General features: G+C 45.9%; 1 protein-coding gene across 1 annotated transcript in view; it reads left to right on the plus strand.

Moving 5' to 3' along the window:
* lamb4 (laminin, beta 4) overlaps positions 1 to 27322 on the plus strand; it is a 54868-nt gene that overhangs the window by 27224 nt on the left and 322 nt on the right. Inside the window, exons 21-34 of the mRNA XM_056417835.1 lie at positions 390 to 547; positions 1471 to 1695; positions 5510 to 5727; positions 5921 to 6017; positions 6087 to 6447; positions 9434 to 9594; positions 10104 to 10303; positions 10407 to 10604; positions 11029 to 11173; positions 11382 to 11577; positions 21169 to 21304; positions 21378 to 21548; positions 26517 to 26670; positions 26768 to 27322. The exon at positions 26768 to 27322 is cut by the window's right edge and continues 322 nt beyond it. Coding sequence (XP_056273810.1) covers positions 390 to 547; positions 1471 to 1695; positions 5510 to 5727; positions 5921 to 6017; positions 6087 to 6447; positions 9434 to 9594; positions 10104 to 10303; positions 10407 to 10604; positions 11029 to 11173; positions 11382 to 11577; positions 21169 to 21304; positions 21378 to 21548; positions 26517 to 26670; positions 26768 to 26907 — 2560 coding nt within the window. The 3' untranslated portion in view covers positions 26908 to 27322. The remainder of the gene's footprint in view (positions 1 to 389; positions 548 to 1470; positions 1696 to 5509; positions 5728 to 5920; positions 6018 to 6086; positions 6448 to 9433; positions 9595 to 10103; positions 10304 to 10406; positions 10605 to 11028; positions 11174 to 11381; positions 11578 to 21168; positions 21305 to 21377; positions 21549 to 26516; positions 26671 to 26767) is intronic.

Genomic DNA, 27322 nt, shown 5'->3' on the forward strand with positions numbered 1-27322 from the left:
CCTCGGCCGAGCGGGCCGGCGGCCCGCCGGCACCCCCGACCGGCGCAAATGTACGAGGACCCGTTCATCGCTGCTCGCAGCTTTAATTTATATTGTTATTGTATTTTATCTTTTACTACTGCTCTAATGGTCACCTGCTGCTGTGATCCTGCAATTTCCCCACTGTGGAACTAATACAGTAATATCTAATCTAACCCCTAGTACTACCCCCTAACCCCTAGTACTAACCCCTAACTCCTAGTACTAGAGGTTAGTACTACCCCCTGACCCCTAGTACTAACCCCTGACCCCTTGTACTAACCCATGACCCCTAGTACTAACCCCTAGTACTAAACCCTGTGTTGGTACAGACCCACTGTAAATGTTCTGGTTCTGATCCGGTGGTACAGGTGTGTGGAGGGTTACTATGGTAACCCAGTCTCCAAACAGCCCTGTGAGCCCTGCCTGTGTCCCGATGTTGCAAACAGCGGACGATTCTTTGCCACGTCATGCCACCACCAACCACCATCCCTCAGTCTCACCTGTAACTGCAGGAATGGACACACAGGTAAGAGATGACTTCTGTGGGAACACAGGTAAGAGTTGACCTCTGGGGGAACACAGGTAAGAGTTGACCTCTGGGGGAACACAGGTAAGAGTTGACCTCTGGGGGAACACAGGTAAGAGTTGACCTCTGAGGGAACACAGGTAAGAGTTGACCTCTGGGGAACACAGGTACGAGTTGACCTCTGGGGGAACACAGGTAAGAGTTGACCTCTGGGGGAACACAGGTAAGAGTTGACCTCTGAGGGAACACAGGTAAGAGTTGACCTCTGGGGGAACACAGGTAAGAGTTGACCTCTGAGGGAACACAGGTAAGAGTTGACCTCTGGGGGAACACAGGTAAGAGTTGACCTCTGGGGGAACACAGGTAAGAGTTGACCTCTGAGGGAACACAGGTAAGAGTTGACCTCTGAGGGAACACAGGTAAGAGTTGACCTCTGGGGGAACACAGGTAAGAGTTGACCTCTGAGGGAACACAGGTAAGAGTTGACCTCTGAGGCCAGACGGAGCCCTCAAGAGTCCTGATGGGAATAAATGGTTTCAGGTGGTCCGACAGGTACTACACCACCTTAACACCTGATCCCACACAGATAGGGAGCCAATGATGCGCTCATAATTACTTGTTTCATAAATACAATGCAAACGTTACATTCATGTAATTTAATAATAATTCAGTCTGGCGGATACAAAGACATTAACTAGGACTTCTGTGTTACTTATGTGTTTCTTTAATTTTCTTTAATTTGTTTGAAATCAAGGATAAGAAAAGGCCTCTGGTTGGTTTTCTACATGTCCATGGGTCATGTGATCACATAAAGACGACAGGACCCTTGTTTACATGTCCATGGGTCATGTGATCACATAAAGACGACAGGACCCTTGTTTACATGTCCATGGGTCATGTGATTACAGTACTTTGTCTCTCAGGTCCACGCTGCGACAGATGCAGCCCTGGTTTCTATGGCGACCTTGGGTCGCCAGGCGCCCGCTGTGAGGAGTGTCCCTGCAACAACAACATAAACACCGGAGACCGTAACTCCTGCGACAGCCGGACGGGAGAATGTCGGCGCTGCCTCTACCACACCACGGGCCCCCGATGCCAGGACTGCAGACCCGGGTACTACGGGAACGCCCTGGACCAGGACTGCAAAGGTAACCCCCAGATGATGATAATGATAATGTTATTAATATGAATAACAATAATGATATTAGTAGTATAATGTTAATAATAGTTTGGATATTAATGATCATGTTAATATTATTAATGATATCAGTAATAATAACATAATTTAATATTATTAATAAAAATACAAATGTTAGTAGTAGAGATGAGAATTGATAAGATTTTAACGATTCCGATGCCTTATCGATTCCTGCTTATCGATTCGATTCTTTTATCGATTCTTATTGGGCAAGGGGTGAAAAAAAGAGCACAAATGGGTTTATTTACATTAATTTTCTTTTATATAATTTTCTATAATGATGCACACACCATATACAGTATGTATACATACACATTTACATTTTTTAAATAACCAAAAACATTTATACATATTCCTCTTGAACTTAAAATAAAACTTACATAACTTAAATAAAATGTATTCTGTTTAATTTAAACATGTTCCTAGAGATTACAGTGCTCCTTCCTTTTTTTTAAAGGGTCTATGAACTGAGCTGCCAAAAATGAAACTAGCAGTGGCAAATACCAAGTGTACAAACATCAATTGTATGGATCATCAACAATTCTTGTGCAGAAAAATAAGCATGTCTGCTTTCTCCGGGAGGATACGCGATCTCTCAGGACGTATTGTGTCTACAGCCATGGAGAACACTCTCTCAGGTGGGCTGGAGGATGAACACAAAGATATGAGGAGGTGGACAAGATGTGCTGTAGCCTGAGACCCAGACGACCAGCCTCTGAACCGGTCTGACTCTGACCCTCATCAGCTAAATGGGATGGCAATGGAGATTATTCATATCGTGAAAGCTGGTTTACACAATGAAACAAATAGCACGAACAACATCGCTGAATTTGCTGAGCTGACATAAAGCCACATTAAGAGGGGAGGCGAACACGACCTCTGCCTCAATGTTGGGGGCTGACAATGGAAGATTCTATAGCTAAGCTAGCGTAGCTATATGCTAAGTTTAATAATGGATTAAAAATCGATATGCTAAGTTTAATAATGGGTTAACACGATAACGCGAACGTTTGCTGATAACACACGCCCTCTGATAATTAACACCGTTACGATCAAACGTTTCTCAAAACTGGACTTTCAATCCAAACGTGAAGTGATCAATAATGGGACCAATGCCAGAGCTAAAATGTGTGCTTCAAACGAAGGACAGAAGATAGATAGATAGATAGATAGATACAGGACTGTCTCAGAAAATTAGAATATTGTGATGAAGTTCTTTATTTTCTGTAATGCAATTAAAAAAACAAAAATGTCATGCATTCTGGATTCATTACAAATCAACTGAAATATTGCAAGCCTTTTATTCTTTTAATATTGCTGATTATGGCTTACAGCTTAAGAAAACTCTAAAATCCTATCTCATAAAATTTGAATATTTCCTCAGACCAAGTAAAAAAAAGATTTATAACAGCTGAGTGTTTGTCAAGGCTCAGGAAACCCTTGCAGGTGTGTCGAGTTAATTAGACAATTCAAGTGATTTGTTTAATACCCTACTAGTATACTTTTTCATGATATTCTAATATTTAGAGATAGGATATTTGAGTTTTCTTAAGCTGTAAGCCATAATCAGCAATATTAAAAGAATAAAAGGCTTGCAATATTTCAGTTGATTTGTAATGAATCCAGAATGCATGACATTTTTGTTTATTTAATTGCATTACAGAAAATAAAGAACTTCATCACAATATTCTAATTTTCTGAGACAGTCCTGTATATACTTTATTAATCCCCAACGGGAAATTTGTCGTGACAGTAGCAGCAACACACAAGAATAAAAACAAAACACAAAATATAAGAAACAGGGATGAAAGATATAGAAGTATACAAGTAAAATAAAAAACTTGATCTACACACAATGAAGGCACATGGCTTCACACAGTGAGTGGTTGTGATCACTTCTGAGGAGTTTACCTTGGACCAGTGGTCCCCAAACTACGGCCCACGGGCCGGATCCGGCCCACCTCCACATGTGGCCCGGCCCCCTGAACAATACCAGAGACGCGTTCCGATTTATTATTTTGTTCACCTGGCCCGCTGCCATTGAGATTGCAGTGAGACGCGGAACAAATGTGAAGTGGTGCTCTTCGCAATAGAACATCTTTGATGGGACGTGTCGCGTCTCGGCCAATCAGCGTTCAGATGTCCACAGCGTTTGGGAAGTTAGGTTAGCTTGAATGTTAGTCCGCTACATCTGCTGCTGTCACGCTGCATGGTGTGGCGATGCTAACAAAGTACCGTACGTTAAAAACGATGTGATTTAGCATATTTTTAGTGGCGATACTTCATTAAAAGAGCGATCAGAGCGCGCGCGCTGCTCCGCTCCGTTAAATGCTGTCTGCGCAGCGCTCAGCCGTAATGCGCGCACACCGATGAGCACACTCTCACCTCACACGAGCACTTTTTGTTGTGTGAAATGGAGCCAAACTTTAGAACGCCTCTGCCTAGTTGCCATGTTTGCTGCAGTCTGAAAAAGAAACTAAAAAAGTTTGCGCATGCGCAACGCCACAGAGGACCGTTAGCAGAACCTTAAAGAATTTGGCTGACGATTCCAAACAATCGGTTCACTGGGAACCGGTTCTCAAACAGAACCGGTTCTCGATTCCCATCCCTAGTTAGTAGTAATATTAATGTTACTAGTTAATTTAGTGGTCTGTGTTCCGACTGTCAAACTCTGGATTGTGTCTTAGAGATAGAGTAAGGAGATGAGGTTCCTCTAGGAGCCTTAGAGATAGAGTAAGGAGATGAGTTTCCTCTAGGAGCCTTAGAGATAGAGTAAGGAGATGAGGTTCCTCTAGGAGCCGTAGAGATAGAGGAAGGAGATGAGGTTCCTCTGTAGGAGCCTTAGAGATAGAGGAAGGAGATGAGGTTCCTCTAGGAGCCTTAGAGATAGAGTAAGGAGATAAGGTTCCTCTCTAGGAGCCTTAGAGAAAGAGTAAGGAGGTGAGGTTCCTCTAGGAGCCTTAGAGATAGAGTAAGGAGATGAGGTTCCTCTGTAGGAGCCTTAGAGATAGAGGAAGGAGATGAGGTTCCTCTGTAGGAGCCTTAGAGATAGAGGAATGAGATGAGGTTCCTCTGTAGGAGCCTTAGATATAGAGGAAGGAGATGAGGTTCCTTTGTAGGAGCCTTAGAGATAGAGGAAGGAGATGAGTTTCCTCTGTAGGAGCCTTAGAGAGAGGAAGGAGATGAGGTTCCTCTGTAGGAGCCTTAGAGATAGAGGAAGGAGATGACTTTCCTCTGTAGGAGCCTTAGAGATAGAGGAAGGAGATGAGGTTCCTCTATAGGACTCAGCCTTAGGAGCTCGGACATCAGGAGGAAACTTTGAGTTGAGGCGCTACTCCTTCGTGTTGAGTCAGTGAGGTGGTTCGGGTCTCCCGGACGCCTCCCATTCGAGGTTTTCCAGGCACTGGGAGGAGATACCGGGGAAGACCAGGACCCGCTGGAGGGCTCATATCTCCCAGCTGGCCTGAACGCCTCTGGACCCCCAGAATGAGCTGGAGAGTGTTGCGGTTGAGAGGGAAGCCGGGGTCAGCTGCCAGCTCTGCTGCCAGGCTCTGTTCTGTGTGTACGGTTATAAATGAACCCCCTGGTCTATCCTCAAGGTGTCCTGGTACCCTAACCAGCTCAGACGGGTTCAGAAGGGTTTCTCCATCATCAAGACTCTATCCAGACAAATATCAGAAATGTAACGACGTGGGTTGTGATTGCTGGCCAAATTTGTTTTTCCTCCTCTGATATATTTCATATATTTATTGTGCATTTCCAAGAGTGCTCTTGTGACCGGCGGGGGACAGAGGTGACTCGGTGTCCTCTGGGGAGTCCTTGTTTCTGTGATTCAAGGACAGGACAGTGTCCCTGCAGGACGGGGGTTTTGGGCACCCTTTGTGACGAGTGTGTGGACGGATATTGGAACCTGGACGGTGCATCGGGGTGTCAACCCTGCAGCTGTGATTCTGTGAACTCCTTCTCAAACATCTGCAACAAGGTAAGAGGCACGGACCCAATCCTGTTCACGGCTTTGATTGGTTCCATTCGTGGAGCTGAGCTCATACTGCAGAGCAAAATCACAGAATGCACTTTAGTGTTTCTCAATACTAGACACATTATGAATCAATAAATAAGCACTCATGAAGAATTGATCAGAACGCATGCATTGACTGAAGCAGTGATGCGTTCAGGTGACGGGACAGTGTCCTTGTCAACCGGAGTTTGGTGGACGACAGTGTGACGAATGTGGAGAAAATCATTTTGGGAATCCGGACCGGCAGTGCATCTGTGAGCGGCGGCACAAACACATTCCTTCCATGACTCGGCGTGTTCTTTAACACTCCATGTCTGTCTCAGCTTGTGACTGCAATGTCGAGGGGACTGAGCGCCCGTCATGTGATCCTGAAACCGGCGAGTGTCTCTGCCGGGTCGGTGTCTCCGGGATCTTCTGTGACGAGTGCTCCCCTGGATATGACTTGGCGTTCCCGGCCTGCAGCAAGTGCCATCCATGCAACGCTCTCTGGGCCGGAGACGTCACCGATGTCCAGCGAGCCGCCTCGAGGATGAGAACCTTCATTCCTGAAGTCAACAAGTGGCCCGGCGACAGCCGCCTGCAACACATGTTAAAGATGCACGCCGAGTTGGACAGCCTGGGCAACCTGACGGGACTCTCCCCGCCAACGCCGGAGAAGCTGGAGAAACTTTGTGCAAAGATCAGGTACGGCCTCACAGAAGTGACTGCAGGCAGAGTTACTGTCAACGTTCATTTAAATGAATGTGTCCACAGATTCATAACTTCTCCTCACGGTTTGAGCTCGTCATCCTCACTTCCTTAGTGATCGGTGGTCACTTAAGGTCACTAAATGAATCGACTCCTCCAAGTCATTTTAATACTCACATTCCTCGAGGAGGTGGAGTAGCAGCCATCTTTGACTCTATTAATAAACCCTAAACCTAAATTACACTACACCTCATTTGAAAGCCTTGTTCTTAGTCTCTCATCCAACCTGGAAAACACTACAGCCAATTCTATTTGTGATTCTGTACGGGCCACCAGGTCCATATTCAGAGTTTATATCTGAATTCTCAGAATTTATATCAAGTTTGGTTCTTAAAACTGATAAAGTTATTATTGTAGGAGATTTTAATATCCATGTGGATGTTGATAATGATTGCCTTAGTGCTGCATTCATCTCATTGTTGGACTCTCTTCTGTCAGAGAACAGAAACCCACTCACAGCTTTGGCCACACACTTGATCTTGTTCTTACTTATGGCGTTGACCTTGAGCATCTGAAGGTCTTCAGAATCCTCTTCTGTCAGACCACAACCTCATCACTTTAGTTTATACTACCGGAGTGGACACCGTTAGTCAAAAGGTTCTACACCAGATGTCCAACTGACATGGAGCTACATTTAAAGAAGAGATTCCTTCTGCATTTGATTCAATACCACGTCTCAATATAACAGAGGACTCCTGGTCTAACTTTAGTCCAGGTCTCAATATAACAGAGGACTCCTGGTCTAACTTTAGTCCAGGTCTCAATATATCAGAGGACTCCTGATCTAACTTTAGTCCAGGTCTCAATATACCAGAGGACTCCTGGTCTAACTTTAGTCCAGGTCTCAATATAACAGAGGACTCCTGGTCTAACTTTAGTCCAGGTCTCAATATAACAGAGGACTCCTGGTCTAACTTTAGTCCAGGTCTCAATATAACAGAGGACTCCTGGTCTAACTTTAGTCCAGGTCTCAATATAACAGAGGACTCCTGGTCTAACTTTAGTCCAGGTCTCAATATAACAGAGGACTCCTGGTCTAACTTTAGTCCAGGTCTCAATATAACAGAGGACTCCTGGTCTAACTTTAGTCCAGGTCTCAATATAACAGAGGACTCCTGGTCTAACTTTAGTCCAGGTCTCAATATAACAGAGGACTCCTGGTCTAACTTTAGTCCAGGTCTCAATATAACAGAGGACTCCTGGTCTAACTTTAGTCCAGGTCTCAATATAACAGAGGACTCCTGGTCTAACTTTAGTCCAGGTCTCAATATAACAGAGGACTCCTGGTCTAACTTTAGTCCAGGTCTCAATATAACAGAGGACTCCTGGTCTAACTTTAGTCCAGGTCTCAATATAACAGAGGACTCCTGGTCTAACTTTAGTCCAGGTCTCAATATAACAGAGGACTCCTGGTCTAACTTTAGTCCAGGTCTCAATATAACAGAGGACTCCTGGTCTAACTTTAGTCCAGGTCTCAATATAACAGAGGACTCCTGGTCTAACTTTAGTCCAGGTCTCAATATAACAGAGGACTCCTGGTCTAACTTTAGTCCAGGTCTCAATATAACAGAGGACTCCTGGTCTAACTTTAGTCCAGGTCTCAATATAACAGAGGACTCCTGGTCTAACTTTAGTCCAGGTCTCAATATAACAGAGGACTCCTGGTCTAACTTTAGTCCAGGTCTCAATATAACAGAGGACTCCTGGTCTAACTTTAGTCCAGGTCTCAATATAACAGAGGACTCCTGGTCTAACTTTAGTCCAGGTCTCAATATAACAGAGGACTCCTGGTCTAACTTTAGTCCAGGTCTCAATATAACAGAGGACTGCTGGTCTAACTTTAGTCCAGGTCTCAATATAACAGAGGACTCCTGGTCTAACTTTAGTCCAGGTCTCAATATAACAGAGGACTCCTGGTCTAACTTTAGTCCAGGTCTCAATATAACAGAGGACTCCTGGTCTAACTTTAGTCCAGGTCTCAATATAACAGAGGACTCCTGGTCTAACTTTAGTCCAGGTCTCAATATAACAGAGGACTCCTGGTCTAACTTTAGTCCAGGTCTCAATATAACAGAGGACTCCTGGTCTAACTTTAGTCCAGGTCTCAATATAACAGAGGACTCCTGGTCTAACTTTAGTCCAGGTCTCAATATAACAGAGGACTCCTGGTCTAACTTTAGTCCAGGTCTCAATATAACAGAGGACTCCTGGTCTAACTTTAGTCCAGGTCTCAATATAACAGAGGACTCCTGGTCTAACTTTAGTCCAGGTCTCAATATAACAGAGGACTCCTGGTCTAACTTTAGTCCAGGTCTCAATATAACAGAGGACTCCTGGTCTAACTTTAGTCCAGGTCTCAATATAACAGAGGACTCCTGGTCTAACTTTAGTCCAGGTCTCAATATAACAGAGGACTCCTGGTCTAACTTTAGTCCAGGTCTCAATATAACAGAGGACTCCTGGTCTAACTTTAGTCCAGGTCTCAATATAACAGAGGACTCCTGGTCTAACTTTAGTCCAGGTCTCAATATAACAGAGGACTCCTGGTCTAACTTTAGTCCAGGTCTCAATATAACAGAGGACTCCTGGTCTAACTTTAGTCCAGGTCTCAATATAACAGGACTCCTGGTCTACCTTTAGTCCAGGTCTCAATATAACAGAGGACTCCTGGTCTAACTTTAGTCCAGGTCTCAATATAACAGGACTCCTGGTCTAACTGTAGTCCAGGTCTCAATATACCAGAGGACTCCTGGTCTAACTTTAGTCCAGGTCTCAATATAACAGAGGACTGCTGGTCTACCTTTAGTCCTGGTTCATTCATGTACCTAAAGGCTTCAGTCCAAGAGCTCCATTCTGGTGCTGCTAGCGTCTTCGTTTCACTTGGCCCTCCGACACGAACGTTGTGACACTCTGTTCCTCTCAGGAAGCTGCACGATGCCGTCGACCCGAATGTTATCCTGATCGACCCGTCTCCTCTCCTAAACACTGAGATGGACCACATTGGTCTGGAGTTCAGAAAGCTGCTGAGCACTGTGAAGGCAACACGTCTGCCGGATCCAGACGATGAAGATGAAGACCCAGACGGTACAGTGATGCTGTTCTGGTTGGAGATGGGCCTTTTCTGATTCCCCTTCACTGTCTTGTCTTCCAGAATCTGACCCACAATAACTCAGTGACAGGGTGGTATACTTCAGACTAGTTATTACGACGGCCATTCAGGTTGGATCTCTTGGTGGTGGACTGGCCCTGATTCAGTGGTTCACTGAGTTTGATGCTGAATAACAAGGCCCCTTTACTTTGTGTTGGAACCTCCGTCCTCTCAGAGAGTCAGTTGAACAGGTCGTGTGGCTCCTCTTGACTTACTGTAACGGCTGTGAAGTCCCCCTTTCTTCAAGGGACACACCCTGGACATTGTTCTCTCCTCTGGTTTGACTCTTCAAATTGTTATTTTGAAGACCTTCCTTCCACATCCTGCTTGTTCTCCTCTGTCTGCTGCTTTCCGATGAAACACACGGACAGAACCGACTGCTGCTGTATGGACTTGTTCTTCTTTAGCTGGCTGTGAATTCATTGTCTTTCTGATCCCGTTGTAGAGTTGCTGGATGAAACCATGAAGCTTCATGAAGCCTTCATGTTGGACGACAAGAGAGTGAGAAACGCCAACCGAGCTGTGGAGGACTCCATGGACACCAGACAGGAAGTCAAACATAAACTGAACATGTGCAGCAGCAAAGGAAACATGGTGTCGCTGGAGAAGGTTCAAGAGCTCAGTCTGGCCCATCTCAACCGAATGGTGAGTACCAACCTGCAGAGTCATGTGACTCACGCATCAACCAATCAGAGCAGCCTCAGCTTATATTTGTGACCTTTCACCATCGTATTGTGTCTCTATACAGATCTGTGGAGGACCCGGTCTGGAGGACTGCTCAAGCTGTGGTGGAGCTCTGTGTGTTCTCGATTTTGGAAAAAATAAATGTGGAGGTCCAAAGTGTGATGGAGTCATTCCAAAAAGTCAGAACGCTTCAGAGACAGCGGAGAGAGTGAAGGAGCAACTCCTCACACTCCCATCCCGTCTGCAGGCGTCCAAGAACAAGGCAGGTCCACCCTGGGAGGAGCGGTGCTCGACCTGGACTAGACTTGAGGGGTTTTAAGAGGGTCCAGATAAACCAGCATGTCTTTTAATGCCTGAGACCAGAATTAATTAATTCCACTGAACGAGGCAAATTTAAGATTCATAATATTAGGATCGCTAAATAATATACAATATAATTTTTATTTGAAATTAAATAGCTCTACAAGTGCAGACGCTTCTTAATGTCACTCATTTAAGAGCCGACAATGAATCAATCACTTGTAGTACAAACGGATTGTAAATTGATGCAAATATAATCCAGAAACAAAATGAAAGTTGAGTTTCTGAAACATGTGCATGACTACTGAGACACTAGTGGAGTTGACACTGGGTGACTGAACTGCTTCACTCTTCAAGACATGTTTTCACTCTGTCTTTTGTGTCAGATCAACGATGCCAAGCAACAAGCTCAGGACACCAAAGACCAGGCCAAAGACCTCCAGGACCGGATCAACAAAAACATTGACTCCCTAAGCAGAGAGAAAAATAAAACCAATGAGCTCATCCAGCAAGTCAAAGATTACCTCACAGGTCAGTGTGCAGGTGACACTACAGGAACCTGGTCCTCGCCTTAAGGCCTGTGGATCAGTTTAAAGTGCTGACTCCACCCACCCCGGACACTGTTATGTCCATCACAAGAAATCATAGATACAGGTTAATGCACCTGATGATATGATATGGAACAAAGTTCATATATAAAGATACTCAAACATTATTAATCAAGTGTACTCCCTGACAGATGAGATGGTTCCTCCAGAGGACATTGAGAAAATGGCCCAAGCTGTTCTGGACATCCAGCTGCCACGACCACCAGATCAGATCCGATCAATGATCAATGACATCAATAAACTGCTGTCCACCACACACAATCCCCCCAAAACCCTGGAACACACCAAGACTGCCCAGACCCTGCTGCAGGAAGCTCAGAAACTCAAGTCAGTGTCTGAAACTAACCAACGAACCCAATCACTCACTCACTTCAACCAAAACTATCATGAAAACACGTAAAGAAGAACACTTGGGCTAAAACTTAAGCTAAAACATTTAGATATGTCAAATGTATGAGTTGTACAGTAAGAAGAGATCGATAATATTTGGAACAAATCTGTTTCCACTCTCTCCTTTCTTTGCTCCTATTGCATTTGCAAGATTCCAGCTAAAGAAAAGACTCTGGGAAGGAAGTAGAGTTCATAATGTGTGATGGAGAGATGCAAATTCATCCATAAGGAGAGAGAGAAGAAGACAGAGGTGCTCAGTGTATCCTAAACGTCCATAAGGAGAGAGGAGAGGAGAGAGGAGCTCAGTGTATCCTAAACGTCCATAAGGTGAGAGGACAGAGGAGATCAGTGTATCCTAAGCGTCCATAAGGAGAGAGGAGCTCAGTGTATCCTAAACGTCCATAAGGAGAGAGGAGAGAGGAGCTCAGTGTATCCTAAACGTCCATAAGGAGAGAGGAGAGGAGAGAGGAGCTCAGTGTATCCTAAGCGTCCATAAGGAGAGAGGAGCTCAGTGTATCCTAAACGTCCATAAGGAGAGAGGAGAGGAGAGAGGAGCTCAGTGTATCCTAAACGTCCATAAGGAGAGGAGAGAGGAGAGGAGCTCAGTGTATCCTAAACGTCCATAAGGAGAGAGGAGAGGAGAGGAGCTCAGTGTATCCTAAACGTCCATAAGGAGAGAGGAGAGGAGAGAGGAGCTCAGTGTATCCTAAACGTCCATAAGGAGAGAGGAGAGGAGAGGAGCTCAGTGTATCCTAAGCGTCCATGAGGAGAGAGGAGCTCAGTGTATCCTAAACGTCCATAAGGAGAGAGGAGAGAGGAGCTCAGTGTCTCCTAAGCGTCCATAAGGAGAGAGGAGAGAGGAGCTCAGTGTATCCTAAACATCCATAAGGAGAGAGGAGAGAGGAGCTCAGTGTATCCTAAACATCCATGAGGAGAGGAGAGAGGAGCTCAGTGTATCCTAAGCGTCCATAAGGAGAGAGGAGAGAGGAGCTCAGTGTATCCTAAACGTCCATAAGGAGAGAGAAGAGGAGAGAGGAGCTCAGTGTATCCTAAGCGTCCATAAGGAGAGAGGAGAGAGGAGCTCAGTGTATCCTAAGCGTCCATAAGGAGAGAGGAGAGAGGAGCTCAGTGTATCCTAAACGTCCATAAGGAGAGAGGAGAGGAGAGGAGAGAGGAGCTCAGTGTATCCTAAATGTCCATAAGGAGAGAGGAGAGAGGAGCTCAGTGTCTCCTAAACGTCCATATGGAGAGAGGAGAGGAGAGAGGAGCTCAGTGTATCCTAAGCGTCCATAAGGAGAGAGGAGAGGAGCTCAGTGTATCCTAAGCGTCCATAAGGAGAGAGGAGAGAGGAGCTCAGTGTATCCTAAACGTCCATAAGGAGAGAGGAGAGAGGAGCTCAGTGTATCCTAAGCGTCCATAAGGAGTGAGGAGAGAGGAGCTCAGTGTATCCTAAACGTCCATAAGGAGAGAGGAGAGAGGAGCTCAGTGTATCCTAAATGTCCATAAGGAGAGAGGAGAGGAGAGGAGAGGAGAGAGGAGCTCAGTGTCTCCTAAACGTCTATAAGGAGAGAGGAGAGGAGAGAGGAGCTCAGTGTATCCTAAACGTCCATAAGGAGAGAGGAGAGAGGTGCTCAGTGTATCCTAAACATCCATAAGAAGAGAGGAGAGAGGAGCTCAGTGTCTCCTAAACGTCCATAAGGAGAGAGGAGAGAGGAGCTCAGTGTATCCTCAGCGTCCATAAGGAGAGAGGAGAGGAGCTCAGTGTCTCCTCAGCGTCCTTAAGGAGAGAGGAGCTCAGTGTCTCCTAAGCGTCCATCGGAGCTCTGCACATGCTGGTGTGTAGAGACCATGAATAACAGACGTTTAGTTTAACCCTCCTGTTACCTTTGGGTCAATTTGACCCCATTCAATGTTTGACGTCTCTAAAAAAAATATTGACATAATTCTTTTTTGCTTCATATTTCATGACTTTTCCTAATTTATTGGGGACAACTGGGAACACATAAAATTCACATATGTTATCAATGTCCTGTACACAACTTGTAAATTCAATATTAATTCTAATCATTTTCTGGAGGTTTTAATTGCTAGGGTCAAATTGACCCCAAGGGTAAAATATGTTAGTAAATTTGAAGCTAACAGGATGGTTAATAAAAGAACAAAGACGTCTTTAAGAAAAGGACCTTAAATTACTTCTGCTGTAATCTGGCGCGAGAGAGAAAATAACAGGGTGGCGGGCGGAGATTTGTTTTTTTCAGCTCAAAATTGTCGGAGCCATATGCCGTCACCGGAAGAGCCATACAGGACTGTCTCAGAAAATTAGAATATTGTGATGAAGTTCTTTATTTTCTGTAATGCAATTTAAAAAACGAAAATGTCATGCATTCTGGATTCATTACAAATCAACTGAAATATTGCAAGCCTTTTATTCTGATTTATTGCTGATTATGGCTTACAACTTAAGAAAACTCAAATATCCTATCTCTAAATATTAGAATATCATGAAAAAGTATACTAGTAGGGTATTAAACAAATCACTTGAATTGTCTAATTAACTCGAAACACCTGCAAGGGTTTCCTGAGCCTTGACAAACACTCAGCTGTTATAAATCTTTTTTTTTACTTGGTCTGAGGAAATATTAAAATTTTATGAGATAGGATTTTAGAGTTTCTTAAGCTGTAAGACATAATCAACAATTAAGAATAAAGGCTTGCAATATTTCAGTTGATTTGTAATGAATCCAGAATGCATGACATTTTTGTTTTTTTAATTGCATTACAGAAAATAAAGAACTTTATCACAATATTCTAATTTTCTGAGACAGTCCTGTATATGGCTCGTGAGCCATAGGTTCCTGACCGCTGCTCTAGCAGCATCTCCAGGTCTGGACCAGGTGAACCTGGTTCAGGTCTCACTATCAGACCATCAGGAGGAAAGTGGGGTAATGTGGTACTACAAGCCGTCTAGTGGGGTAACATGTTACTACAAGCTCTCTAGTGGGGTAATATGGTACTACAAGCCCTCTAGTGAGGTAACATGGTACTACAAGCTCTCTAGTGAGTTTGCGGAGCGAGTTTGCGGAAGTAGCAATGAGCCTCATAGCAACGCTAACGGACACCATCGTCCCCACGGTAAAAGTTAGGGTCTTTCCTAACCAAAAGCCGTGGGTTGATAGATCCATCCGTGAAGCTGTGACGCCGTGCTGCTGCCTATAACTCCGGTCTTGTATCCGCAACATGGACGAGTACAAGGCAGCGGTCTATGGACTGAGGAGGCGGTGAAGGACGCCAAGAGAGGTACCGAGACAGAGTGGAATCACAGATGGAGCAGCGCGACACCAGGCGCCTATGGCAGGGGCTACGGACTATCACAAACTACCAGAGCAGACCCAGCGCAATGGTGAGTGCCGCGCATCCCTAGCGGACGACCTGAACTCATTTTATGCACGGTTTGAGGCTAGCAACAACAGCGCTAGCTCGGCTAACAACAACACCGTTAAGCGTAGCGAGGTGAGTTCTACCGCTGGGGATGAACACACACTCTCTGTGACCGAGCACAGTGTGAGGAGGGCTCTGTTGAGGTTGAACACCAGGAAAGCTGCAGGTCCAGATGGCATATCTGGGCGAGTACTGAAGACCTGTGCTAACCAGCTAGCTCCAGTGTTCACCACGATATTCAACCTCTCCTGGCTGAGTCCGTGGTCCCCGCCTGCTTCAAGAGATCCACTATTGTCCCTGTGCCCAAGAATGCTTCTCCAGCATGTATGAATGACTACCGACCGGTGGCCCTCACCTCGGTGGTCATGAAATGCTGAGAGGCTGATAAAGGACTACATCTGCGCCTTCCTCCCTTCCTCCATGGACCGCCCATGTACTGCTTATCGCCCAAACAGATCCACAGATGATGCTGTCTCCCAGGTACTGCACACCACACTCTCTCATCTGGACAGCCAGAGGGGGCTATGTGAGACTGCTGTTCATTGATTATAGTTCAGCTTTCAACACCATAGTCCCTCCAGACTGGCCGGCAAGCTGATTGAGCTGGGACTGAACACCCCTGTGTGCTTGGATCCTGGACTTCCTGACCGCCAGGCCACAGGTGGTCAGGGTGGGCAGACACACCCTCAAATCCTCACCCTGAACACAGGATCCCCCAGGGTTGCGTCCTCAGCCCCTACTGTACTCCCTGTACACACATGACTGTGTGGCCAGGTTCAGCTCAACACCATCATCAAGTTTGCGGATGACACAGTGGTGGTGGGCCTGATCTCCGACAACGCGAGAAGGCCTACCTGGAGGAAGTTGCTGATCTGTCACTCTGGTGCCAGGACAACAGCCTCATCATGAATGTCACCAAAACAAAGGAGCTGATTGTGGACTTTAGGAGGGTACAACAACAGAGGACGTACTCACCACTGGGGATTAGCAGGACTACTGTGGAGAGGGTGAGCGGTATAAATACCTGGGAGTCCACATCACCGAGGATCTGACATGGTCAACAAACACAGACACTCTGGTGAGAAAGGCAAGGCAGCCTCTACCACCTCAGGCAGCTGAGGAAATTTAAAGTTTCCCAGAGGATCCTTCAGTCCTTCTACTCTGGAGCTGTAGAGGCGTCCTGACAGGAAGCATCACAGCCTGGTTTGGCAACTGCTCCGCTCAGGACAGGAAGGCTCTGCAGAGAGTAGTGCGCTGAGCGCACTATTGTAACTTCACTCCCACCCTGCAGGACTTGTACACCAGGAGGTGCAGAACCAGAGCCGGCAGGATCATGAAGGATCCTCACCACCCCAACAACAGACTGTTTCAGCTGCTGCGGTCAGGCAGGCGCCTCCGTAGTCACGCTGCAAGAACAGAGAGACTGAGACAGAGTTTCTTTCCTCAGGCCATCAGGATTGTGAACTCCGACCTCACCAGGACCCCCACATAGACCCACACAACTGCCCCTCTTAGGCACACACACACACACACACACACACTTACTGTAAATATTGTGTTGTGTTTTATTTGTAAATAGTGTACTTGTTGCCCTTGCACATTCCTGCTGAGCATTGCCACTTTCATTTCACTGCACACCCTGTGTGTGTATGTGACAAATAAAACATCTTGAATCTTGAATCTTGAAATAGTGGGGTAACATGGTACTACAAGCTCTCTAGTGGGGTAACATGGTACTACAAGCTCTCTAGTGGGGTAACATGGTACTACAAGCCCTCTAGTGGGGTAATATGGTACTACAAGCTCTCTAGTGGGGCAATATGGTACTACAAGCTCTCTAGTGGGGTAACATGGTACTACAAGCTCTCTAGTGGGGTAATATGGTACTACAAGCACTCTAGTGGGGTAATATGGTACTACAAGCTCTCTAGTGGGGTAACATGGTACTACAAGCCCTCTAGTGGGGTAATATGGTACTACAAGCTCTCTAGTGGGGTAATATGGTACTACAAGCTCTCTAGTGGGGTAATATGGTACTACAAGCTCTCTAGTGGGGTAACATGGTACTACAAGCCCTCTAGTGGGGTAATATGGTACGACAAGCTCTCTAGTGGTGTAACATGGTACTACAAGCTCTCTAGTGGGGTAATATGGTACTACAAGCTCTAGTGGGGTAATATGGTACTACAAGCTCTCTAGTGGGGTAACATGGTACTACAAGCTCTAGTGGGGTAATATGGTACTACAAGCTCTCTAGTGGGGTAACATGGTACTACAAGCTCTCTAGTGGTGTAATATGGTACTACAAGCTCTAGTGGGGTAATATGGTACTACAAGCTCTCTAGTGGGGTAACATGGTACTACAAGCTCTCTAGTGGGGTAATGTGGTACTACAAGCTCATGTGAGGTAATATGGTACTACAAGCTCTCTAGTGGGGTAATATGGTACTACAAGCTCTCTAGTGGGGTAATATGGTACTACAAGCTCTCTAGTGGGGTAACATGGTACTACAAGCTCTGTAGTGGGGTAATATGGTACTACAAGCTCATGTGAGGTAATATGGTACTACAAGCTCTCTAGTGGGGTAATATGGTACTACAAGCTCTCTAGTGGGGTAATATGCTACTACAAGCTCTCTAGTGGGGTAACATGGTACTACACACTCTCTAGTGGGGTAATATGGTACTACACGCTCTCTAGTGGGGTAACATGGTACGACAAGCTCTCTAGTGGGGTAATATGGTACTACAAGCTCTCTAGTGGGGTAATATGGTACTACAAGCTCTCTAGTGGGGTAACATGGTACTACAAGCTCTCTAGTGGGGTAACATGGTACTACAAGCTCTCTAGTGGGGTAATGTGGTACTACAAGCTCTCTAGTGGGGTAGTATGGTACTACAAGCTCTCTAGTGGGGTAACATGGTACTACAAGCTCTCTAGTGGGGTAACATGGTACTACAAGCTCTCTAGTGGGGTAATGTGGTACTACACGCTCTCTAGTGGGGTAATATGGTACTACACACTCTCTAGTGGGGTAATATGGTACTACACGCTCTCTAGTGGGGTAACATGGTACGACAAGCTCTCTAGTGGGGTAATATGGTACTACAAGCTCTCTAGTGGGGTAATATGGTACTACAAGCTCTCTAGTGGGGTAACATGGTACTACAAGATCTCTAGTGGGGTAACATGGTACTACAAGCTCTCTAGTGGGGTAATATGGTACTACAAGCTCTCTAGTGGGGTAATATGGTATGGTATGCGGTTTTATTGTCATTGACTAGAGTACAGGTACAAAAGCAACGAAATTGCAAAGAAAGGGTGGAAGAAAGATTACAGCATAACATGAGGGAAGAGAGGCGAGAAAAAAACAACCCCCCGACTATGCCCCTAAAGGGGTACAGTGTGGGAGCAGGAAAAAACACCTTAGCACATAAGCACATACATCTTAAACATGACTTGCAACGAGTAGGAAGGGGGGAGGGGAGGTAAGCCAAAGACTGGGTGATCTAAGCCCAGCCATTGGAGGCAGAAGGTGACCAGCACCGACAAGCAGCCAGCCCGGTCTGTCAGCCATTACAGCGCCAGCCACAGACCCCATCCTGTCACACTGGGGGGACGAAGCAGACGAAGGCGTGGGATGGGGGTGGGGGTAGTGAATGCAAATCAGTATGTTGAAAGTTCGTGTGTGCGTGGCCCGGTATGTCGTCCTCCCCCAGTCCACAACAGACAGAGTTCTCAGACCGCAAGATGGTCATTGCCATGGAGATAGCCTTGAAGGGTCCTGGGGAGAAAACAACCACAGGTGTCTGTGGATCGGGGGAAGGGAATGAGAGAGGTTCTCGCTTCAGTGATCTTCGGGGGAGTTGTTGTTCCAGTAACGGCCTTGGTATATATGGTACTACAAGCTCTCTAGTGGGGTAATATGGAACTACAAGCTCTCTAGTGGGGTAACATGGTACTACAGGCTCTCTAGTGGGGTAATGTGGTACTACACGCTCTCTAGTGGGGTAATATGGAACTACAAGCTCTCTAGTGGGGTAACATGGTACTACAGGCTCTCTAGTGGGGTAACATGGTACTACAAGCTCTCTAGTGGGGTAACATGGTACTACAAGCTCTCTAGTGGGGTAACATGGTACTACAAGCTCTCTAGTGGGGTAATATGGTACAAGCTCTCTAGTGGTAATATGCTACAAGCTCTCTAGTGGGGTAACATGGTACTACAAGCTCTCTAGTGGGGTAACATGGTACTACAAGCTCTCTAGTGGGGTAACATGGTACTACAAGCTCTCTAGTGGGGTAATATGGTACTACAAGCCCTCTAGTGGGGTAATATGGTACTACAAGCTCTCTAGTGGGGTAATATGGTACTACAAGCTCTCTAGTGGGGTAACATGGTACTACAAGCTCTCTAGTGGGGTAATATGGTACTACAAGCTCTCTAGTGGGGTAATATGGTACTACAAGCTCTCTAGTGGGGTAACATGGTACTACAAGCTCTCTAGTGGGGTAATATGGTACTACAAGCCCTCTAGTGGGTAATATGGTACTACAAGCTCTCTAGTGGGGTAATATGGTACTACAAGCTCTCTAGTGGGGTAATATGGTACCACAAGCTCTCTAGTGGGGTAACATGGTACTACAAGCTCTCTAGTGGGGTAACATGGTACTACAAGCTCTCTAGTGGGTAATATGGTACTACAAGCTCTCTAGTGGGGTAACATGGTACGACAAGCTCTCTAGTGGGGTAATATGGTACTACAAGCTCTCTAGTGGGGTAACATGGTACTACAAGCTCTCTAGTGGGGTAACATGGTACTACAAGCTCTCTAGTGGGGTAATGTGGTACTACACGCTCTCTAGTGGGGTAACATGGTACTACAGGCTCTCTAGTGGGGTAATGTGGTACTACACGCTCTCTAGTGGGGTAATATGGTACTACAAGCTCTCTAGTGCGGTAATGTGGTACTACAAGCTCTGTAGTGGGGTAACATGGTACTACAAGCTCCTTAAGATATGATGGTGCATCACTAATCAAGGCTTTGTCTGTGAGAAGAATTTTAAGAGTGATTCTTGATGTTACAGGGAGCCAGTGCAGAGCAGCTAATACAGGAGTCATGTGATCTCTGTTCTTAGTGTTAGTGAGAACACGAGCGGCAGAAACCACATCCTCTGACCTCTGAGCTGCTCAGTCAATAACTTCAGTTTGTCAGTTTAACTTCAAGAAGTTTCAGCTCCTCATGTTTTATGTCTTTAAGACATCTTGAAGTCCAGAGAGCTGGTTGGTCTCCTCTGGTTGATCAGAGATATAAGTGAGTATCATCTGCACAACAATTAAACTTTATGGAGTGTTTCTGATAATATTTCCCAAAGGAAGCATGAATAAGGTAAATAACACTGGTCCAAGGACAGAACCTTGTGGAACTCCATGACTAACGGTGGTGGTTATCGAGGCTACTAAGGTCTAACTAGACCAGTACAGAGATGAGTCCTCTATCAGGACTAAGGTCTAACAAGACCAGTACAGAGAGGAGTCCTCTATCAGGACTAAGGTCTAACTAGACCAGTACAGAGATGAGTCCTCTATCAGGACTAAGGTCTAACTAGACCAGTACATAGAGGAGTCCTTTATCTGCTGCCATTAGGTCATAGGTCATGTTCACCAGTGTCGTCTCTGTGGTGTTTTCTAAATCCTCCCTGAGACTCCATGAAGTCCTGTAGTTTGTTTTGACCTCCTAGCTTATCGATTAGAGACCTCACTGATTGGATATCTGACAACAGTGTCTTCATGAGGCGGCTGTAGCTCAGTGGGGTAAGAGGGTCGTCCTGCAACCCCAAGGTCGTCGGTTCGATCCCCGCTCTTTCCATTAGTTGCAAGTCGAAGTGTCCAGGAGCAAGTCACTGAACCCCCAGTTGCTCCCCGGGTGCTTCACTGCAGCCACTGCTCCTTAATAATGAAGGATGGGTTAAATGCAGAGAACACATTTCGTTGCATGTTTACCTGTGCAATGACAATAGATTGAATCCAATCCAATGAAGACACTGTTGTATTTTGAAGCTGTCTTGTTGTTGTTTCTTATGTTGAGGGAGCGTGCAAAGAACATTGATGTGACCAAGATCAGCAGAGATATTTATGGAGCAGAGACGGCTCAGGACAAAGCCAACGACGACCTGGACACCGGCAGCCGAGACAAAGACATGGCCAAAGACCAAATCAGAGACGTAAAGATCAAACATCTTTCAATTGAGTTCAGCCCTGCCAGGTGCTGCTGTTTCAATAAGTCTTCTTTTTCAGATGAACGAGAAACTAGACGACATCGAAACAAAGCTGATGAATCGTCCATCTGAAGATCTGCAGGACAAGATTGAAGCCCTGAAGAGGAAAACTGAGCAGAACCGAGAGACAGCCAAACACGCCAGAGAGGCTGCAGACTCTGCTTTAAACCAGACTGCTCACATCGAACCAGTAAGACCACTGACACAGACCATGGAGAGCCTGCCTTCGGCTCAGTGCGTTTTAGAGGTCAGCCGCTCCGATCCGCTTGTCCATCTCCCTCCATCTTCCCCTCACTCGTGAACAAGACCCCGAGATACTTGAATTCCTTTGGTTTGGGTAGGCACCCTGTCCCCACCTGGAGGGAGGAATCCACCTTTTTTCAGGCAGACCATCATGGCGTCAGATTTGTAGGTGCTGACTCTCATCCCCACTGCTTCCCACTCAAAACGCCTCAGTGAACGCTGGAGGTCACGTCCGAGGAGGCCGACAGCGCCACATCATGAGCAAAAGTCAGAGAGGTCATCGCGAGACCCCCAAACCTGACCTTCTCCGCCCCCAGGCTGCTCCAAGATATGCTGTCAGTGAAAGTCACGAACAGGACCGTTGATAAAGGGCGGCCCTGGTGAGGCCAACACGACCGGGAACGTATCTCACTTCATGCCAAGAATACGAGAAAAAAAATCAATTCATTTCAGTTTATTTGTATAGCCCATTTTCACAAATTACAAATTCCCCTCAGAGTGCTTGACAATCTGTACACATAGACATCCATGACCTTTGACCTTTGACCTCACATCGGACCAGGAACAACTGCCAAATAACCCTTCAGGGGAGAAATGGTAAGAACCCTTGAGGAGAGAACAGGAGGATCCCTCTCCAGGATGGACAGAACAATAGATGTCATGTGACCAGAAGGACAGATTAGAGTTAAAATACATTCAATGAATATGACAGAGTGTATGAATAGTTCATAGTTGGCATATTCCACGATGGAGACCTCCACGATCCATCAGGTGGAGGTAGAGAGGAGTGGGCGGAGTCTCAATAGGGCCATGGCATAGTTGGTAGTAGGCATATTCCACGACCCAGACCTCGATGATCCATCAGCAGATAGGATCTATGCCGTCTCATAGGGTCCGATGACCCCATGAGACGTGAAGTCACAAGGACTCCGGGGAGAAAGCAGAGTTAGTAACATGTGATGGAGAGATGAACATTCATCCCTAAGGAGAGAAAAGAGGAGAGAGGAGCTCAGTGTATCCTAAGCGTCCCTAAGGAGAGAGGAGAGAGGAGCTCAGTGTATCCTAAACGTCCATAAGGAGAGAGGAGAGGAGATAGGTACTCAGTGCATCCTAAACGTCCCTAAGGAGAGAGGAGAGGAGAGAGGAGCTCAGTGCATCATAAACGTCCCTAAGGAGAGAGGAGAGGAGAGAGGAGCTCAGTGTATCCTAAGCGTCCATAAGGAGAGAGGAGAGAGGAGCTCAGTGTATCCTAAGCATCCCTAAGGAGAGAGGAGAGGAGAGAGGAGCTCAGTGCATCCTAAACGTCCCCCAACAGCTCTCAGCCTATAGCAGCGTCTCCAGGTCTGGACCAGGTGAACCTGATTCAGCCCTAACTATCAGCTCTGTCAAAGAGGAAAGTCTTCAGTCTACATGAGGGGGCGGAGCCTCCAGGACTGAAGGTGAAGCTGGTTCCATAAAAGAGGAGCTTGATAACTAAAGGCTCTGGCTCCCATTCTACTTTTTAAGACTCTCGGAACTACAAGTAGTCCCGCATTTAGTGAGGCAGCTCTCTAGTGGGGCAATATGGTACTACAAGCTCCTTAAGATATGATGGTGCATCACCAATCAAGGCTTTGTAGGTTAAGAGAAGAATTATAAAAGTGATTCTTGATTTTACTGGGAGCCAGTGCAGAGCAGCTAGTGCAGGAGTGATGTGATCTCTTTTCTTAGTTTAGTGAGAACACGAGCTGCAGCATTCTGGATCAACTGGGCTGGAGGGACCTAAGAGACTTATAGAGCAGCCTGATAATAAGGAGTTGACCTAAGAGACTTATAGAGCAGCCTGATAATAAGGAGTTGACTTAAGACACTTATAGAGCAGCCTGATGATAAGGAGTTGACCTAAGAGACTTATAGAGCAGCCTGATAATAAGGAGTTGACCTAAGAGACTTATAGAGCAGCCTGATAATAAGGAGTTGACCTAAGAGACTTATAGAGCAGCCTGATAATAAGGAGTTGACCTAAGAGACTTATAGAGCAGCCTGATAATAAGGAGTTGACCTAAGAGACTTATAGAGCAGCCTGATAATAAGGAGTTGACTTAAGAGACTTATAGAGCAGCCTGATCATAAGGAGTTGACCTCAGAGACTTATAGAGCAGCCTGATAATAAGGAGTTGACCTAAGAGACTTATAGAGCAGCCTGATAATAAGGAGTTGACTTAGAGACTTATAGAGCAGCCTGATAATAAGGAGTTGACCTTAGAGACTTATAGAGCAGCCTGATAATAAGGTGTTGACTTAGAGACTTATAGAGCAGCCTGATAATAAGGAGTTGACCTTAGAGACTTATAGAGCAGCCTGATAATAAGGTGTTGACTTAGAGACTTATAGAGCAGCCTGATAATAAGGAGTTGACCTAAGAGACTTATAGAGCAGCCTGATAATAAGGAGTTGACTTAAGAGACTTATAGAGCAGCCTGATAATAAGGAGTTGACTTAAGAGACTTATAGAGCAGCCTGATAATAAGGAGTTGACCTCAGAGACTTATAGAGCAGCCTGATAATAAGGAGTTGACCTAAGAGACTTATAGAGCAGCCTGATAATAAGGAGTTGACTTAAGAGACTTATAGAGCAGCCTGATCATAAGGAGTTGACTTAAGAGACTTATAGAGCAGCCTGATAATAAGGAGTTGACTTAAGAGACTTATAGAGCAGCCTGATAATAAGGAGTTGACCTAAGAGACTTATAGAGCAGCCTGATAATAAGGAGTTGACCTTAGAGACTTATAGAGCAGCCTGATCATAAGGAGTTGACCTAAGAGACTTATAGAGCAGCCTGATAATAAGGAGTTGACTTAAGAGACTTATAGAGCAGCCTGATAATAAGGAGTTGACTTAAGAGACTTATAGAGCAGCCTGATAATAAGGAGTTGACCTTAGAGACTTATAGAGCAGCCTGATAATAAGGAGTTGACCTAAGAGACTTATAGAGCAGCCTGATAATAAGGAGTTGCAGTAATCCAGTCTCGAAGTAACGAACGCGTGAACCAATTGTTCTGCATCTTTTTGAGACGTGCCTGATTGTTTAAACGTAGATGAAAGAATGCAGTCCTTGAGATGTTCTTCACGTGGATTAAAGGACCCGATCAAAGAGAACAGAGGTTCTTTACATGGTGTTGGATGCTAGAGCAATGCCTCTACAGAAACCACATCACCAGATCATTGATCTCTGAGACGCTCACAGTAAAATTATTTTGGTTTTGTCTGAGTTTAACATCAAGAAGTTGCAGGTCATCCATGTTTTTATGTCTTTAAGACATGCTTGAATTTTACCGAGTTGGTTGGTTTCCTCTGGTTTTATCGATAGATATAGTTGAGGATCATCTGCATAGCAATGAAAGTTTATGGAGTGTTTCCTGAACACAGATCTGAAAGCAGCTCTTAAAGCATGGATACAGGAACTGAAAGGGCCATTGGGTCCGGCACCCCGTCCTCCGGCAGCACCCCCACACGCCTCTCTGGGCAACGCCCACCGTCTCCAGGAGCTCCACCTCCTCCACCAGCTCTAGCTCCTTCCCCGCCAGCGAGGTGACGTTCCACATCCCTAGAGCTCGTCTATGCTGCTGGAGATCGGCTCACCCGGCCCCCTGCCCGGCCCTCTGATCGGCCCCCTGCCCGGCCCTCTGATCGCCCCCTGCCCGGCCCCCTGCCCGGCCCTCTGATCGGCCCCCTGCCCGGCCCTCTGCCCGGCCCTCTGATCGGCCCCCTGCCCGGTCCTCTGCCACCCCCCCCCCCCCATCCATCCCTCTGCTGAGGGGTTCTAATGACATGTTATTGTCTTCTGATCCAGCTGGGTGCTGTACGTACTGTTTGAGTACGGCTACACAGCATGCAGTACCGATTGAGTACACAGGATGTAGTATTCAGTATGCAGTACAGATTGAGGTTGTAGTTTTCAGGACACGGTTCATACTGTTTGAGTATTGTTTTGTTCAAGAATCTTTGGTGGAGAAATATAATACAAAGTCTTTTATCGAAAATATTACTAGAAATGAATAGATTAAAGATTCATAATCCATCGCCCACGCAGCGACGTGAAAAAGCCTCTGTCTGAATCAAAGTTCGATTTTTGTAAGCCCCTCCCAAAAGAACATATTCATTTCTCATTGGTTCAGATTGACAGGAAACACATTAACCTGCTCATTGGCTGAGCCTTCTGCCCGTCAGTGTGTAGGGGCGTCTGAACACATGATGTCGTCACTCAGTTCTCCTCCTCTGTGGCATCTGGTTCCCATGTGCTCTCTGGTGGTCTCTTCAGGGGGTCCAGAAATGCCCCTCTGTCTGCCCCCCCCTCCTCCTTCTCCAATGAGGGTGTGAAATTCCTCCTGTTTTCAAATAAACATCCACACAGCTCACACAAAGGGTTCCCTTCCTCCTCCTCCTCACCCCCCACCAAGACATTCTCCAATCACACAGTACGTCATGACATAATCTACACAGAGATATTCTTCACTAATCTAGTGAACCATTAAACAATAATCTACTCTTTGTTTAATAACCAGTGCAAGTCAAGATCAAAACCGTTCCGACGACAGTATGCAGTACAGATTGATTACACAGTGTTAGTATGTAGTATGGAGTATTCAGTATGCAGTATCTTTGTGTCACAGAAGCATCATAAAGACATGCACCGCAGCCTCACCCCGGTTCATATGGATGTGAATGAATGTTGGTGGTGGGGGGAGGGGCCGTAGGCGCTGATTGGCTGCCACGCTTCCGTCAGTCTGCCCCAGGGCAGCTGTGGCTCCTGATGTAGCTCCACCACCGGGGTGACTGTGTGTGTGACTACTGGACTCTGGACTCTGTAAAGCGACTTCGGGTGACTTGAGAAGCGCTATATAAAATAAATGATTATTATTATTATTATTATAGAAGCTGGATGATGCCATGAAGCTGTTTGAGCTGTTAAAGAAGAAGAGGTCCAATCAGAGCGCTGAAGATGAAGCTGGAGAGCGGGTGAGGAAGATGATGGAGGAGGCTGAGAAGATAAAGGAACAGGTGGAGGACAAACTTCTCCAGCTCCAAGGTATTATGAGTCCTTTGACTTGTATTGTGACATCATAATGTCTTGAACAGGAGTAGTACTGCAGTACTCCAGGTCCATGAATGTACTGTGTCGTCAGGTCTGGAGCAGAAGGTCCAGCAGCTGGTCCAGAACAAAGAGGACCAGGTCTCTGAAGTCTCCCTGTTGTTGCAGACGATGGACTCCCTCCGCAAGGAGATCTCCAAGCGGGCCGAGGGATACGTCAGCTGTACTGCATAGAACTACCGAGTACTACAGAGTGATACTGCACCTCATAGTACTACCTAGTACTACAGAGTGATACTGCACCTCATAGTACTACAGAGTGATACTGCACCTCATAGAACTACCGAGTACTACTGCACCTCATAGTACTACCGAGTACTAGAGTGATACTGCACCTCATAGTACTACAGAGTGATACTGCACCTCATAGTACTACAGACTGATACTGCACCTCATAGAACTACCTAGTACTACAGAGTGATACTGCACCTCATAGTACTACAGAGTGAAACTGCACCTCATAGTACTACCTAGTACTACAGAGTGATACTGCACCTCATAGTACTACCTAGTACTACAGAGTGATACTGCACCTCATAGTACTACAGAGTGATACTGCACCTCATAGTACTACCTAGTACTACAGAGT

This window comes from Pseudoliparis swirei, chromosome 6, assembly GCF_029220125.1.
Source record: "Pseudoliparis swirei isolate HS2019 ecotype Mariana Trench chromosome 6, NWPU_hadal_v1, whole genome shotgun sequence".
Taxonomy (NCBI): domain Eukaryota; kingdom Metazoa; phylum Chordata; class Actinopteri; order Perciformes; family Liparidae; genus Pseudoliparis; species Pseudoliparis swirei.